Consider the following 18,056-nt stretch of genomic DNA (forward strand, 5'->3'; position numbering starts at 1 on the left):
ATGAGCAGGGTTGGTGACCACTGCTTTAGAGACCACTATAAACATATAAAGTATTGACTATCAACTACCAGCATTTCAGGAAAACTTTTCCAAATGTTACAAAAGTGTTACGACTTAAAAATCCCCTTTACGTGTAAAGTGACTAACAACTCAAAAGTAAGCCTAGTTAACAATACATGTGTTCCACCTTATCAGTCTTGTAGCTCCAGCACCAGCCTGATATAGCCAGTAGGGGGAGCAGTTGGGTTCGTTTATAAACCCGGACTATTGTCGATTAGGTGCTTCACTGCAACTCGCAGCATCTCTCAGGGAGCCACCCAAAAGCCAATGGAGAGAGTGTGTATGCCCGCGATTTGTAAACCTACAATATACGAGCCGACCAGCCAGTCTGGAGAGCAGGCGGCTCACGACGGCGAATAGTGGCGTCATAACGCTCCTAATCTTCGAGTGCACACGGAGAAAGTCAACAAAAGAAGAACAGTACAACAAACAGCACCGTTCAGATTATATCAAGCAAGCGGGATCAGTTCAGGAAATAAAGTCTTACAGTTCGCGTTCACCATGAAGAAGAGCCATCTGGTCAAAAGGGTAAGATTTTGAACAAATCTACTCTTTCACTGCAGCAGTTTTATATGGAATTTTATACATGTGCTATCCTGCGAAATTGAGATGCTGTTTATATTAATTCAAGGCTGATGCTTTTACACATAAATCAGTGTACATGATATCACTGTGTTTAACCCCTTTGTCTTGCCTTATCTAACGTATAGCACAGAACCTTTTCAAATACTCTTTACCCACATTTGTAGAGAACATAAAGTTTATATATTTTGTCTAATCTAAAATTGAGTATTTAAGTTAATTGACCACGCCCTTAAAGTCCATTTAAAGCAGCTATGTATTGTTCATTACAATGTTTTCAGCAGCACCACAGGCTACTGCTGTGTGTTATAGGAGAGTCTTTGTCTAAAAGAGTTTTCCCCAGCACTTTAATTCCTCTGTTATGTAATATAAGCCAAGGTTTACTCTCTCTCTGTCTCTTTCTAACAGGGTGTTCAGGATGCTGTGCCGATATCTTCACAGCCAGACAAAGTGGGCTGGATCCGGAAGTTTTGTGGCAAAGGCATTTTCAGAGAAATCTGGAGAAATCGCTTTGTGATGCTCAAGGGTGACCATCTGTATATTTTCGAAAAAGAAGTGAGTCAGATTTTCTGAATTTCTGGTATCACGATACATAATGATATACAATAAAGTCGGCTGTCTGGTGACTATACAAATGCAAAGCAAATCCCTGTGATCCCTTTTCCCATCTTCTTCCCACTCCAGACCAGTTATGAGCCCCCTACCCCCTAGGGGACCTAGGTAGTTAGTTTCACCGTTCTTTCCGTTGTGATGTCCCAGAGGTTTGTGTTTATTGCAGATTGTCACTTAAAATTTATCGGCCTCCAAAACTGGCCATCTTCCAGAATTTGATAGGTACAGTAGAACTTAATAAACGTATGATGTTGTTTAATAAACTAAGGCATAGGTTTACTGTACTACATGTTTCGTATTCTATTGGTTAAACATGCCATTTTAATTTTTGGAAAACAGTATGGTAATTATGATTTTGGGTGGAACAGTGGTGCAGCAAATAGTGTTGCTGCTCACAGCTCCAGAGTCCCTGGTTCAGTCCTGAGCTCAGGTTACTGTTTGTACGGAGTTCCTGTACATGCTCTCCAAGTGGGTTTCCTCTCGGTTCACCAGTTTCCTCCCACCTCCCAAAAACATGCCAGTAGGTGGATCTGCTCTTCTAAATTGCTCCAAGGTGTGAATGAGTGTGTGAATATGTGTGCATTGTCTTTAGTGATGGACTGGCATTCCATTCAGAGTGTATTCACACCTTATTCCCAGTGTTTCTGAGATAGGACTCACCTCCACACTGACCAGTGATTACTGAAGATGAAGTTGTGATTTAGTTGCTTAAAGTTCAAGCTTATTATTCAGTTATTCACCTTATTCTGTAACTACTAATGAAGCTAAGTATTGTGCATAACCCATTACCAATATGAAAAATACTACTTATAAGTAGTATTTGTGAGATATTTTCAATATATTTTAACATGATTGACAATATTACAATTCTCTCATTTGAATCAAACCCAATATTCCACTTAATACATGGAATAATAGCCAACTATACTGCAGTTATTAATAGAGATAAAGAAATAAACAATGAGTAATAGATTGTTCAAACTGAAACAGAGTTTCTTTGCTATGCATTTTCATGCATTTTCACTCATTCATGCATTCTCACATGTTTTGAACATATTTGTAGTACATTACTTATATGTCCGTCATAGAAAGTGTTACCAAGATGATGCAAATGATGGTAATTTGCACAGAAGTGCAGCAGATATATCATAGCCTGAAGCGTGACTAATTTTGCAACTCTGTCACTTTGGGAGCCAGCACATTGGATTGTTCCAAAATAAGAAGACCATCTACAGCTGTCCTCTCCTCATTTCAGTCTGGACCATGCCTTTATTCTAATGATGACTGCAGTTGCATTTTAATGTTTCTGCATGGCCTAGTCCTTACAAGTTCAGCTGCAGCCTTTTGGATTAGGTACAATTGGGAGTACTCACTTAGGAGATCAAAGACGCAGCTGCACCCCTTTTTGTGCAGAAGGATCCCCAAAGCTCTGAATGCAAGGCCAAGCCATACACACATGCACACTTAGACATTTGCAACACTGAGCTGTTATCTATCTGCAAATGCTCTCCTCATTCCAGTATCTCAGTGAAAGGATGGTTAACAGCACACTGATGATCCTATAATTAAAATTCTACAGCTAGTCATTTTTGTGCCGTAAGTGGTAGAGGAAATGGTTTGCTCCCTTTGAGTCAAATTGAACTAAATCTGCGATGTTATCATTGCTCGTCTCATTATTAAGTAAATTGAGAAAATAAGCCAGAATAAAGACAGGACAAGCCATTTATGTTATTATGGGAGCTGCTGTGACAGTTTGCACTTTGGGATTTTCACTCTCAGAGCAAGTGCACAGGATGTGCACTATGTGATGAGAAGCAAATTTGTGCAATCTAATTATCTTTGTTACCTTTTTTTTTATAATTAGGCCTTGTAAAAATTAACTTGGCAAGCACAAACTGGATGTGGGTTCAAGGCTAAGGAAAAGCAATATCTTTTTATCGAAATACAGAAAGTTCCTTAGTTGGTTTATGTGGCATATTTAAACGGTGGTTTATATTGGTGTGGTAAAACAATATAAACATTATTTCAGATGTTATTTATATCTCTTTCGTTTATATCTCTTTCATCAATGTACCTGCCTTACAATGCCATAAAATATGTATAAGCTTTATATCACCTTCCATTAGTACCATCTCAGCACTCAAGAACCCAGAGCTATTTTTTTCTGCAGCAGAGAGTGTCAGTGGGTTGCATCATGCTGCTGCTGCTGCTGGCTGTCTCAGGTACCTGCGGGTGAAATGTACAGGGTTCTAGATCTCCAGACTGAGTGGCAGAATACACTACAGTACGTGTTACTATATCTGCTACAGGCCTGTGCCTGCCAGCATGATGTCAGTGCAAGTAACTATATGATATATATTCTGATTAATAGGCATAGGGGGAAATGTTACACACCATCTATCTCTGATAAAAAGGCCGAGACTATTCGTGCTTAACTTGTGTGCCATATAATATTTGTACTATAGAGTACTGCAGAGCACCACCATTTATATCAGCTATTTAACAAAAGTTAATCTCCATAAAGTCTTCATTCAGAAAACTCCATACATTTTAAATACAGTTGAAATACTAATCACATCTTTTGGCTGAACAACAGTTTAAAATAATGTTATTTGACAGATATAAATAGAGGTTCTCTTGTTTTGCTCTCCTTTCAAGATGTTACGAAATCATGGGGCAGCCTGCTCACTGCCATATTTAGCTCCATAGAGTTATTATTGCATATAGTGGTCAAAAATGGGAAGGAGCGCTAATAGAGGGACATTGAGGCATGGATCGATCACACTGCCCCTTGCTTAGGGGAGAAGCGGCGGACAGGACAGTTAATGACCAGGGTGGGCTAATTTTAAAAATAGTCAACGGCCGCCAGGAACTTGTTTTCTAGCAAATAATCAGAATTAACTCCAATAATTCTCTGAAAACAGCGCTTGCAAGTTAAGGTGTAAGTACATACAGTGTGTCTATGATGTACAGAGCCATTTCTATTGTAAGATGCAGTGCAAAGATTGTGAGAGGGAAAGAGGGAATTATGGTGTGGATAATGTACGTTTCCATTGATAAACTGTATACTGGATGACTATATGTTGTCAAATGTTAAAACTACTCTAAAATTCACTAGATCGTAGCCTATGGCATAAGTCAAGTGTGATAGCCAATTATCTAAGTTTGTTTGAGGCTGTGTCTTTATTAATGGTGTCCCGCCCCACCAAAATCTATGGTTACAAGCCACGTAAGTGCATTGTATCATTGACATGTTGAGAGAAAGTAGAAGACTCATGCTAAGCAACAGGGATTATTATATGTAATGAAGGATGTTTATACTGAATCAGTTATAGTTTAAGTAACATTTAAGTATTTAGATTTGTGTTTAGACAAGCGTTTTATTGGCTGAAACATTGCACGACTGAATTGGACACAACTTGTTATATACTTCACATGCTTTTGTTCTTTAATCAGGGAAATGTTATTTTTGAAAATATGTACAGTGTGTATTCTTAGGTAACCCTCCATTTAATTAGCAAATACATTTCAACATAGGAGGTAGCTCTTTCTGGATGTTGAGTACACAAGTGTTACGCTAATAAGTTATGCCAGATCTGGCCTTTCCAAAAGCTTTGAGTTGAAATGTATCACACAACCTGCACCACACAGCAGTAGGAGTGTGTCATTCATGCATGAGACATGATATTTGTGGTATAAAATGTTATCTAATGTAGCCATTGCAGTAGCAGTGTAATTATTCATACAGTGAATCATGACCTTTCAGTTTGTGTTACACTCCATATTTAATTTATTTAGAGTAGCAGATGCTTGGGATTAGATATTTATTATGGGGAAGCTTGTTACATCAATATAATGCCAATCAGATTTTAAAGCATTTTCCATAGTGATTGAAGAGATTTTGCAAACCCATTTCCCACCTTTAATTCCAACCTGGCTTGTGCAAAAAAAGAAAAAAAAAACCCCAAGACAAACAAGCAATACTGGACATGTAATTGCAGGGTACTTGGATTATGTTGACTACAGCTTGGAGCCAAACAAATAAGAACGTGTTTTATTGCTCCCCTGTGAAGGTTTTCAGCACAGGCTGTGTGTACATAATCCCACTGCTCTGGTCTACACTAATTTTAAATACTTAACGAGTAGCTACACTTGAAACCCTGTGCCTTTGTTTCCAGGCATGTGCTCCAAAAATCATTAGTGCATTGCACTGCCGTAATAAATAAATAAAAGTATCATTAAATTAACTTTTAAAGGTTTATTTCTAAATGCAGCACCACTGTTTTGCTGTAAGTTAGGAAACCTATATACATTGAGGGGAAATAAATATCCTTGAAGTATCGTCTTCCATTCCCCAAGGTTACAAGGGTTCCTCTGAAGGACTCAAAATTTAAAAAAACCCATACATTTTCAATGGCACACACAACAGGAGACTGGCTAGGCAATGCAAGACCTTCTTTAGTTATTTTGTCTGTATGTTTGGGGTCGCTGTCTCCATCTTCTCCCCAGATTCAATTTCTTGGCCAACGAGATGCAATTCTCCTTTAATATGTTCTGGTACATTGCTCCATTTATGTTTCCTTCAGTGACATGTAATGCCCCAGTACCCTTTGCAGAGATGTGGTATGGTATGCTTGGGATAATAAGCACAACCTTTCTTTCTCCAAACATGCCAACTTCTGATTTGACTAAATGCATTTAGAAGCGCATCCCTTTGCTTCTTTATCAGCAGATGAGTTTGGTGTGGCATTTAGGAACACAGATGATTGAGGTGTATGACATTGTTTATTGTTCTCTGTGTAACTGTTGTTCCTGCTACTTTCAGGTCATCCTGCAATGCTTTTCAAGCGGCTCCTCTCTTACCTTCTTTATCATTAGTCTGAGAGCATGTTGTGAAATCATGCATATTGCATGCATATGAATACATAATTTTGTAATCCATATGCACTGGAAGTATATTAAATAACAAAGGTGGAAGTCTCTGGATACTATTTTCCCTCACTGACAAATGTACAAATGTCTTGAAATATAGGAACATAATTTATTTATATCACGCAATCGTAATTTGAAATAATAATAATAATAATAATAATAATAATAATAATAATCAATTATAAATGATTAAACTATTAAATCAGGAAACATTATATAGTGATTTGTAGTCCCTTAAAAAACTTCCATCTATTTTAATCCCCTCTTTCTAATAATGACCCAGGCATGTTATAAGACCAGTACAAGCAGGTCAGTTTAGAATGTGTCTGCTTTTCTCCTAATGCTTTTTGTACTTAATTGCAATCCCCACTGTCAGTATGAGGTTGGTTGGTTAGCAGGTTATTTTTAGAGGTGGTTAATCCTTGGATCACGATGGCCCCCTGTCTGAAACATGCTGGCCTAACAGCATGGGAGTGAAATATTGATGTGATAGAGAGAACCCTGGCATTCTCCTCCAGGGAACTTTTGCCCCATAAAACCATTACCCCTACATTCTCTGTGACTGTGAGTGTACCTCACATTTTAATTGCTCACATTCTGTGTGAGCCCAGTTAAGTAGAAGGAATGAGGCTATGCACATAGTATTAGGCATATTCAGGGTTTCCAGAAAATAAATGTCAAATTTTGTCTATATTTTTGATAATAGTGCATACTCGCTGTGTGTATTTGATGTATATGATGGTCCATCAACTCTGACCACTTTGATCTTTTGGACCAAAGCTGCTTACTGATTCCCTTGTTGCTCCTTTCTGTTGCTATGGTGAAAGCTTAGTAACCGTACAGAATTCAGAGTCTGTACGCTGTAGCTGCTAGTTTACCATTTTTCTGGGGTCACTGCAATAACACAGACATCTACAGGTGATTTTTATACCTCTTATTTCAGATGCTTTCTGTCTCTGTTTCACAGTGAACTCATGTGATCTTCACCGTGGTCCTCTGGGAATTGTAGTCTCCCAGCGGACATATTGTGTTTGGGCCCTTTGCTCAGACTCAATAAATATATCAATTTTTCATTCAGCCAGCTTTAATGAGCATTGACCTGTGTTTAAATGAGGCATTTTCACAGCCATCTCACAGGCAAAATAATAGGAAGAGCTAAACCAACTGGGAACAGCACTCGCCTTTGTCTGAAACACAATGTCCACTCTGAAGCTTTGGTGTTTTACAAAAATTCAAAACTGAAAGTCGAAAAGATTTTTAAATGAATTTAGAAATGAACGTGTAGTATGTAGAAACAGTTGTTTAAATCTAACATACAGAAAACAGTTTATAATGCGATCTACTACTATTAAAATGTTAAGATGTTATTAATATTAAAATGTTAATTTAATAATATATCCATCCATCCATCCATTTTCTATACCGCTTAATCCTTTTCAGGGTCACGGGGAAACCTTGAGCATATCCCAGAGAGCATCGGGCACAAGGCGGGGTACACCCTGGACAGGGTGCCAATCCATCGCAGGGCATTTAATAATATATATATATATTTTAAAATTTTGCATCTGTCTCTCCGAATGTGATGTACATATTCTTTAATAACTTGTCTTTATAACTGCATCTTGCATCTTTGGTTTCCTTTTGGATCCTCTCAGTCATAATTTATCACATCCCCCCACACATTATTCCTGTTGTATTGTTGAGGTTCCATTGTCATTTTTTTAAAAAAAATGTTGGAATACTGTTTTTTCTAGATAAATTGTAAAATTTCCATTTTGTCCATATATTTTCAATTTGTGTTTGTGAGGACCGAGCTTCAAGTCCTCACTGTCACAGCATGTGCTTAATGATAACAGAGATCAGTAATTATCTCTGTCCCTCAGGCTGAAGTCAATGTGGCCTGCTGTGCCCCACTGTCAGTGGCACAGTCACATTGTTAAAGGGACACAGATGGCTGTCAATTAATCGACACATGAGAAACAACTTGCACCCTTCCATGTGGTTGAGTGGGCTATTTGTGCTCACAGCGCATGCTTCCCCCCTACACTTCTTTGCAGATGAAGAATGATGGTAAGACACATGAAGTGTTTGACCTGGCTGAATACGAGCGATCAGAGGAGGTGCGCAAAGCCAAAAGTCGCAGCAAGAAGAACCACAGCAAGTTCACTCTTTTGCGCTGCCGGCAGCCTGGGGCCCGCGTGAGTCCTATTTGCATGCGCACACACACACACACACACACACACACACACCGTGGTGAAGTAAATAATGGGTTAGCGAGGAGAAATTAGAATATCCCAGTGGTAGGGTTCCTACCCTCATTATCAGTTACATTTAACTCTAAAGGGTAAAGGGTAGACAGATGTGCTGCATATCTGTATGTTTAGCAAACTGCTTGATAATCTATTTCTTATCCACCAAAAAAATTATGCTGTCGTAATTACAATTGACTGAGACAGACATGGGTTTACAAGCTTTCCACCTGCAGCCTACTAATTAAAATTCAGCTGATTTTTCGATATCTTCAGCTGGCATAAACATACATTTCTCAGTGCCTTAAGAGTATCTTCTTCTGTAGAAGACAGAATACATCATGAACTATAGTCCAGCTTCTGTTTTTGACTACAGTGTATTGCTCTGTCACAACAACAAACCCTCTCCTTGAAATATGTCAGCATCTGTCAGTGTATTGTCAGTCAGTTTGCTCTGAGTCAGGTTACTGTCAAGGTTCAGCGTGTAGGAATTAGATCTCATAAAATCACACAATGCATACTATTTTTGGATCGTTTTTCTGGAAATTTAGATTAACCATTTATCATTTTTTTTTAAGTAATTATGAGAAAATTATGTATTTTTGCTTGCTTTTTAGACTTTTACACAAAATTTCTTGGATGAAAATTGTGCTATAGTTGATTGTGTTGTGCCCAGTGTAATGTAAAACTCACAGCTGCCTGTATCTAACTTTGAGGGGGCGAGTATGTGTGTGTGTGTTGGTTAAAGAGGGTTTCAGGACTAAGAATCAACCATCTTTAGTTCTCTTCTAAGTGTGTTAGTTTTTCATGATTTTTAAGGGAACACATGGATATGTTTTGCACCTGAATTTTCCTGGCTTTAGGCTTCACACAAAATATAACCCCAGGCAGTGCTTATTTATCTTCAGAATTTATCTTCTTTTATCTTCCCACTTTATACTTCCTTCAGCACTGCTATAAACATTATTGAATAAACATGACTGTTCTTGATGACAGATGTTATTAAGAAATACATATATTTACAACAAAATTGTTTCACCAGAAACACACAGTCTATAAAGGTTCTCATTATTTTTTTCTTTTTCTTAGACTCCCAATCTTGTGTTCTTGGCTGTTAGTCCAGAGGAAAAGGAGTCTTGGATCAATGTTCTGAACACAGCCATTACAAGAGCCAAGAACCGCATTCTGGATGAGGTAAGCTTTTAAACCTTAAAAAAAATCCTCTGGTGCTCTTTGTTTCTGGCTATTTTATTTATATATTTTTGTTCCCATAATTGTTTGTTGGTCACATGCTCCCACTTCCACCCATTCACTCCAGTGTCTGCTTTTCTCTTCTCTTTTTTTTTCCCTTATAATATTTGTCCATATTAATTCATTCTCCCAGACCCCAGCTTTCTCTTCTTTTTTTTTGCTTTCTTGGTGAATTGGATAGATAGCTTTATGTTTGTAATCATTTTAGAAGAATATGCAAAGCACCACTGCTGATGAAAAAAAAATTACAAACTGTCATTACTGTCCCTGTGGTGGATGTTTCCTTGAAATATGGCTTAATTTCCATAATCATAGCCTGCATAAAACATGGCAGCTTTGACAGTTAGAAATCAGATGAGGTCAGTTTAATAAAGTGGTAAGCACATTTTTCCATCTCATTTTAGAAAAAAACAATTGTCATCCACTCCAACATGTTTTGTAATATCCTTTACCAATAGTTTCCAATTTATAGGAAAAGCTAAGAAAAACCTGCTGAGATGACACTCAGATGTAAGCTGTGAACCATGTAATCCCAGTGATGGTAACGCTTCACTTTCTGTATAAGTGTGAAATGTGAATTTGTACGATCTGTGTAGAGCATATAGTATGTAAGGAACTGTGAGTTTGCTATGACGTCTACAGAATAAAAATGTACAATTAATTAGCACTTAGAACCAAATTTAGTTCACTGCATCATATGTTGTGTCTTGTCAATAATTAACTCAAAGGGGGCATGTTCAAATGAAGAACATCTGGCTGAAAATGACTAACTGACTAAGATTCTTTACTGGTTTATCTAGACCTTCTCTTGTTTTTTTATGTCCTTGCAGGTTACAATTGAGGAAGACAGCCTGTTATCTCACCCAACACGAGACCGCGCCAAGATCCCACTTGGGCGCCGCTTGCCTACACGGGGTCATCTTATGGCTGTGGTGGGTGACTTTTCAGTATTGCTTTGACCTCTGTCAGAAGTCAGTTATTCAGAGATATCAGTGATGATCCCTTAGCTCAAGACTTTCTGCTATGAGACTTTTATATCTGTATACCAATATATAAGGAAATATGATTTAAACGTCTTCCTGTCCTTATGATACTTCAGTGATTGTGAGGATGATGTCGATGATTCATCCACAGGCCTCAACATCTTCAGATGGGATGCTGACTCTTGACCTTGTGCATGAGGAAGATGCTGGCATGCTGGAACATGATCATGCTGTGTGGGTAAAGGACCATCGGGGAAACCTTGACTTGTTAGCCCCTGCACGAAGGCGTGCTGGCACTGATGTCTCCAGACCCCGTGAGACCCCTGTGGAGGGCAGGGTGAAGACCAGCAGCCTGCCCCGAGAAAGCGAACTTTCCTGGAGCCACCAGAGCCAGACTCAAACCCCTCAGCAAGGGAAGAATCCTGTAGCCCAGGGAAGAATTCACTGTGGCTCACTGGATAACACCATGAGTCTCACAAGAGACCTTCAAGACCTAATCACTCAGCGGCTACAGAGGACCCAGGAACTACTGGCGGAGATCCAGGGGCAGGAGCCCCAAAGAGGACGAATGGGTTACTACCCCCATCTGAGGGGCATAGACTCCCCATGGCTGTGCCATTTAAAGGGCTCAGATTCCCCCCAGTCTAAGAGTTCCAGCTCCCACAGCTCATCTCATGGGAAAAGCACAGACTCTCCCTTCCGAATTAAGGCCAAGGATTCACCCCGCACTAAGACAACGGAATCACCTCGCATCAAAGGGAAGGATTCCCCTCATTCAAAATCCTCAAAGTCACCTCAGTACAAGGACCAGTTCCGTTCAAAGAGTGTTGATTCGCCTGATTCAAAGGCTTCCTGCTCACCCAGTATGAAATGCATTGATCTGACCCATATTAAAGGTTCAGAGTCACCTATTTCCATTGGCAACAATTCACCCTATTCAAAGACTGTTGACTCGCCCAATTTGTGGCTTTTGAGTTCGCCCCATTTTAAAGGGATGAAGGACACGGACACATTTACTGAGTTGCTGGACTGGGAAAGCAGGAGGGCAGCGACTGAACGGTTGCTACAGGAAGCAATCTCCTCATGGGAGGAAGCAAGGGAGGTTCTGGCAGAGGTGAAGGAGCTCCAGGCTAGACAGAATCAAGCAGACCAGAACCAAACTCCAGCTCCTTCAGCACTCTCACCGGACAGCAAGCAGGGAACCACCTGACACCTCCACACCTAGTCACAATGATGTAAACTAGTCGAACTATTCCAAATAAATGACATGAGAGAGCACAATAAACACATGAATTGCACTGGGATCATTTTGTTTATATTAATCCTACACTTAATTCTCTCATAACACATTGTTGATAATATTCATTCTTAATATTCCCTTCAACACCTCAGGCCCTTGTCTTTGCACTGGAAATTTTGACTGTAAATTTAACTGTCAGTTGTACCCTTCTTTTAAATATCAGTATACTTCATGTATTTGTTATATTGTTTACAGTTTGGAGTCATTGTTAAATCTGTTTACAGCAGTTTTAGATATGATATGATTACGATGCAGAAACACCAGACACAGATAAAGACCTGTGGTCATGTTGTCATACATACTCTCTCACAGACCTTTGGACCAAAATGTACATTTTTATTTCATTCTAATCTTTCTATTAAATGACATCACTTTAGCACAAACTTCAAAATAAAACGACAATTTATCTCAAAGAACCACTGCATTTTAATCAGTGTATTTTATCACTTTATTTCAAAGCACCAGCCAACCTAGTTAATCACACTTTGACTGCTTTGTCAGTATTAACATTAAATTGAAAGTTCAGTAGCGCACTTCCGCCTCAGAGGCCTTGTAATGACTTGAATAATGATAGTGATTTACTCCATGAAAGCATGCTGATCAATGGCATCTTTGTGAGCTGCAGAAGCTACTTATTAATTACATTTGATTCTCCAAAGTAGTGTGTAATTATATGGTTTTAATTACAGTGGATGTAAAGGGTTAAAGTAGGGTCAGCTGGATGTAAAGAAGTACCCTTAATATACTGTTTGCTCTTTAGTGCTGTTGCTCTTTCAAGTCAGCAATGTGAATAAAATATTTTGAAGATTACTCTAATAGCTGGACTAGAGTATATTTTAAGGAACAGGCAGTCTAGGATAAGAATCCATTTACAGCTAAATTTTCTATGCCAGAATAGGTGTGAGTCATAGGTCACTAATTTACTAATGTGGCATTGAGCTGATAGTTATGCAGTACGGATTTGGATGCAGAATGCTTGACTAATCACATAGAGTGTATTCATATCACTCTGACCAGCTGACATGAGTGTACTTAAAGGCAAGTGTGAGCTCACCATACTGAAGCAGGCATGAACATGAAGCGCATCCGGAAAGTATTCACGGCGCTTCACTTTTAACATATTTTGTTATGTTACAGCCTTATTCCAAAATGGATTAAATTCACAATTTTCCTCAAAATTCTACAAACACTACCCTATAATGACAAGGTGAAAGAAGTTTGTTTGAAATCTTTGCAAATTTATTAAAAATAAAAATTTTGTAACATAACAAAATCTGGAAAAAGTGAAGCGCTGTGAATACTTTCCGGATGCACTGTATATTACTGAACTGTAATAGCCTCATCTGCTTTATGTACAATATGAACTGTTAACAACAGTGAAAATCTCCAAACAGTTAAGGTTAATTGTAGTCACATGTTGTCTAATGTCTGATTGAACTTGGATGCAGTTATGATCATAGCTAGATCTGTTTCATTTAGAACATGTTAGTAGATCTACGCTAATAGTTATTCCTGGTGTTAAAATCATGGATGTATGAGCTTTGGGCATAATCAACACCTCTATAATGGAGAAGGGTGTTCATGAACACAAACACACTTTCATTTGAAATACATTCTCTTGTCATTGAGCAAATAGTACATGACTGAAAGTCATTTATTCCAAATCCAGTCCAGTATTCAGTACTTCAAAGTATTCAAATATTCAGAAAAGGTGTGTGTTTCCACAACTGGAATAAATGATTCAGAGGCTAATCCTTTTGACTGTCAACTCACTTCTCTTTTAACTACATCCAGAGTCAATGGGGCAGGGATTTTCTTTCATCATATTCATTTATATCCATTTGAAGTCACTACCACGCCACAACCATACATAACATTCATGTTATGATATGTGAAACACACAGTAAAATCCCTAGTGTTGAATTAACACCCAGAGTGTTTATATGAGTCCAGTGGACTTATATAAACACTGAAGGGTGTGAATTCAACACTGTGGGTGTTAAATCAAAACTGGTGATTTTGCTGTGCACCAACGTATTGTCAGTTTTAGCCATATTCTAGCAGTAAGTAGGTAATCTCTTGGAGAGTGTGGATCTGTGGTTAAACCATCCCTGATATAGTGATGGGAATTCCAGCTATTTTCAGCGAATGAAAGCAATCAGGTCACCTCCCCAGTAAGTGCCAACTCTTTCAGCTTTATCTATTAATTAAATACCGTAGCTCAGATTTAGATGTAGATTAACAAAATAACTGCATAGTTTGCATCACATTTGCTATAAATTAATTTAAATAAATGTGAAACCAGCACAATGCTATATACGTATAAGTTTCAAGCTAAGGGAAGACTGGGTGACTATATTATGGTTTGGGGACATTTTATTGTGATGGTTTGTGTCCACTTGTCCTTTAGGGGGAAGGGTAACTGCAAATCAATACAAAGTGATAAAACATTTCTATCCTGATGGAAGTGGTCTATTCCAGGTTCCAACGTCCCAGCTACACCCACCGCTAGCATCAAAACAACACTGAGGAAATATTTTTGTAGAAGAATGGTGCTCTACCTGCCAGTTCCAGAGACTTCCAGAGACTCTAATCTGTGTCCAAGAGCACTGAAGCCAATATGGTGGATAGTGGTGGCCCAACACCTGAGACACTTTATGTTGTTTGTGCCTGACATTTTTCACCTGTCTGTATTTTCATTGACTGTAAGATTCCAGCATTTATATTATCGGCACATCTCAATGTATGAACACTGTATTCATAGTATGATAATGATCATGAACACTGCATTCATATTATGAAAACGAAATACTGCTCATTCTTTCAAAGAAAGACACACATGATTTATGACTGCTCTACAGATATGGTGTTCACTTCAAAGAGCCAGCTCAAGTTGACTTGTTCATTAATGACACATCAATAATGTCTAAAGGCTGATGATACAAAAGGAACCGGGTATGCGACTAGGGGTTTGGGAGTTGTTGCACTGTTGCTTATATATAGAAACATTCATATAGAGGTGCTATGACTCCATTAACAGCACAGTGTATGCGTGTGTGTGTGTGTGTGTGTGTGTGTGTGTGTGTGTGTGTGTGTGTGTGTGGCTTTTTAAAAAAAAGTAAAACCCAAAAAAGCTAAAAGAGCTTTTGGTTACTGAGATTAAGACTAAGGTTCGATTTGGTGTAATATAGCATTAATTAACTGCATTTATAATTATGTCTAGAAGGTCCTCACTAGTATAATAAAACAAACATGAGCGTGTTTGTGTGTGATGGCAGATGGACCATAGCTTTGTGACTTATTAGCCTTGCAGGAAAACCTTTAGTGTGTCTCTGCTGAATCAAACAGATTAATATAGACATTACAGTGATGACATTATGGAACTGGGGCCCCAGAGCCAAATGTTAAAGCCCTGCTCTTTCAGACAGTACTATTTTCCATATAGGGAGAGTGGCAAAAAGAATGGCTGCTAAAAATGACCCACATTCACAAATACATCAGTCTCACTGCAGTAGAGAGAGAGAGGGCCATATGGCTTCTCCACTTGGGAGATGCCTTGCCTGCATGTTATTGGTCAGTCATCCCTGTGTGAGTTCAAAATCTTCATCCATTTTTACCTCATGCACATCACGCACCATGGGAAGCAAATGACACTACCACCATTGGCATGAAATACATGTTGGATAACCTACATGTGATTCTGACTGACACATTTCGGCAACCACAATACACAGAAAAATGTAAAAATAAAAACAACATCAGGCTTACCACTGCCCATTTCATAGGTAGTAAGACAGTATAAAACACTTTAAAGCAATGGAATAGATGCTAAGTGTACAACATTCATTTACACATTCATGCATATTTAATAAATTTAAAATATGTTTGTTTGTAAAAAAACAACAACAACAACAACAAAAAAGAATACATATGAAGGTCTAAAATAAGATATACGCCTCAATGTCCCAGCTTGTTATTCAGCTGTTTGTCATAAATCATATTATTGAGTAACTACAATGAAAGGTAAAGGAAAAAAGCATGCATTTACAAGACTGAGAAAAAAAATCTGAAACCACCACAGTGTCCTAAATTCAGAGTTAAAGGAGACCAAATTATTCTCTTGGTTACAAAAGATTTTCCTCCCAAGTTTAACACCATTTTCTAGCAACAATTCTAAAAACATATCCCATATTAATTTAAATAAATGTGAAACCAGCACAATGCAACATACGGATAAGTTTCAAGCTAAGGGAAGACTTGGTGACTATATTATGGTTTGGGGACATTTTATTGTGATGGTTTGTGTCCATTTGTCCCTTTAGGGGGAAGGGTAACTGCAAATCAATACAAAGTGATAAAACATTTCTATCCTGATGGAAGTGGTCTATTCCAGGTTCCAACGTCCCAGCTACACCCACTGCTAGCATCAAAACAACACTGAGGAAATATTTTTGTAGAAGAATGGTGCTCTACCTGCCAGTTCCAGAGACTTCCAGAGACTCTAATCTGTGTCCAAGAGCACTGAAGCCAATATGGTGGATAGTGGTGGCCCAACACCTGAGACACTTTATGTTGTTTGTGCCTGACATTTTTCACCTGTCTGTATTTTCATTGACTGTAAGATTCCAGCATTTATATTATCGGCATAACTCACTAAAAACAATGATAAAAACATATCCCATATTATTAATACCACAGCACAAAGGTGAACAGCCATGTTAACGTGTTCTAGAAGAGCAGGGGCTTGTAACTATTGAACTATTATTTTCCGTAGTACACATGGCAAGTTATAAAAAATAACATTGAAACAGAAAGCTCTTTCAAAATGCTCAGGCTTTTGCATATTTTAGAAGATGTGATATGGCAGAGAAAGTAGACTCCAGCACAGTAGGATTTTTCCTTCCATTAACCTGAATGAAAAAATATTCAGAAAATATTCATATTTCAGTGTTAAGATTCAGAGACTAATCCTCTTGTCTGTCCTCAACTCCAAGGTCACTGAGGCAGGAATTTTTTTTTTTTTTTTTACATATTACCCATTTGGAAGGACTACCATAGCACAACAATACAATCCCCTCTGAAAGTATTAGAACAGTAAGGCCAAATCTGTTGTTTTCTATATTAATTGAGCTCAAAAGATGAATATGAGGCGATAGATCAGAATTTCAGCTTTCATTTTCTTATATTTACATCTAGTTGTGTTCAACAACTTAGAACATGGCATCTTTTGTTTGAACCCACCCATTTTTTCAAGTGATCAAAAATATTGGAACATTTGATTTCTAGGTGTGTCTTGCTGCCCAGGTGTGCCCTGTTAAATTGATTGTTTAAAGAATTAACAGTTCTGACTCTCTACTCTTTGGTTGAGCCCAAGTTTCGTCTGTGAAGACTGCATTTGCTGTTAAATACAAAAGAAAGAAACCAATGGTGTACTAACAACCAGACATGGGACATGTTGGCCAAGTAAGACAACAGCAGTTGATGACAGAAACATTGTGAGAGCTGTGAAGAAAAACCCCAACACAACACACAGTGACATCGCCTTCAAATGCAGAAATATAGAGGTTATACCACAAGATGCAAACCACTCATGAGCAGAAAGAAAACCATTTCTGATTGGAATAAAGAAAATACAGAGATGAGCCACAAAAGTTCTGGAACCAAGATTAACCTCTACCAAAGGGATGGAAAGTCCAAAGTGTGGAGAGAGAAAGGACCTGCTCATGATCCAAAAATTATCCAAAACATAGAAGCTCATCAATCAAGCATGGTGGAGGTAGTGTGATGTCTTGGGCTTGCATGGCTGCTTCTGGAACAGACTATTCTTTATTGATGATGTTACTCGTGATGTTAGCAGCAGAATGAATTCAGATGTCTATAATCTGTTTTCCAATTTACAAAGAAATGCGTCCTATCTATTTGGGAGGAACTTCATCATGCAACAAGACAATGACCCAAAACCCACTGCCAACTCAACAAAGGACTTCATCAAAGGGAAAAGTGGAAGGTTTTAGACTGGCCAAGTCAATCACCAGACCTTAACCCAGTTGAGCACAACTAATATTTTTGGAGGGGACTGTACATAAT

At 38.3% G+C, this 18,056-nt stretch overlaps 1 protein-coding gene across 1 annotated transcript; it reads left to right on the top strand.

Annotated features, from left to right (window-relative positions):
* Positions 1–215: 215 nt before the first annotated feature.
* plekho1a (pleckstrin homology domain containing, family O member 1a) lies at positions 216–12,571 on the top strand. Its single transcript, XM_053613343.1, has 6 exons — positions 216–588; positions 1,051–1,197; positions 8,244–8,384; positions 9,525–9,629; positions 10,517–10,618; positions 10,821–12,571. Exons 1-6 carry the CDS (start codon positions 562–564, stop codon positions 11,877–11,879), a joined length of 1,581 nt encoding a protein of 526 aa, XP_053469318.1. The 5' UTR covers positions 216–561; the 3' UTR covers positions 11,880–12,571.
* Positions 12,572–18,056: the final 5,485 nt, after the last annotated feature.

The sequence above is a fragment of the Ictalurus furcatus genome, chromosome 24 (genome assembly GCF_023375685.1).
Source record: "Ictalurus furcatus strain D&B chromosome 24, Billie_1.0, whole genome shotgun sequence".
Lineage (NCBI taxonomy): Eukaryota > Metazoa > Chordata > Actinopteri > Siluriformes > Ictaluridae > Ictalurus > Ictalurus furcatus.

Bases quoted from the DNA above. Each gene is read 5' to 3' on its own strand.
- plekho1a (XM_053613343.1), top strand. From the start codon at position 562: ATGAAGAAGAGCCATCTGGTCAAAAGG. The intron at 8,385-9,524 runs GTGAGTCCTATT...TCTTTTTCTTAG, and splicing joins GCCGGCAGCCTGGGGCCCGC to ACTCCCAATCTTGTGTTCTT. The intron at 9,630-10,516 runs GTAAGCTTTTAA...ATGTCCTTGCAG, and splicing joins AGAACCGCATTCTGGATGAG to GTTACAATTGAGGAAGACAG.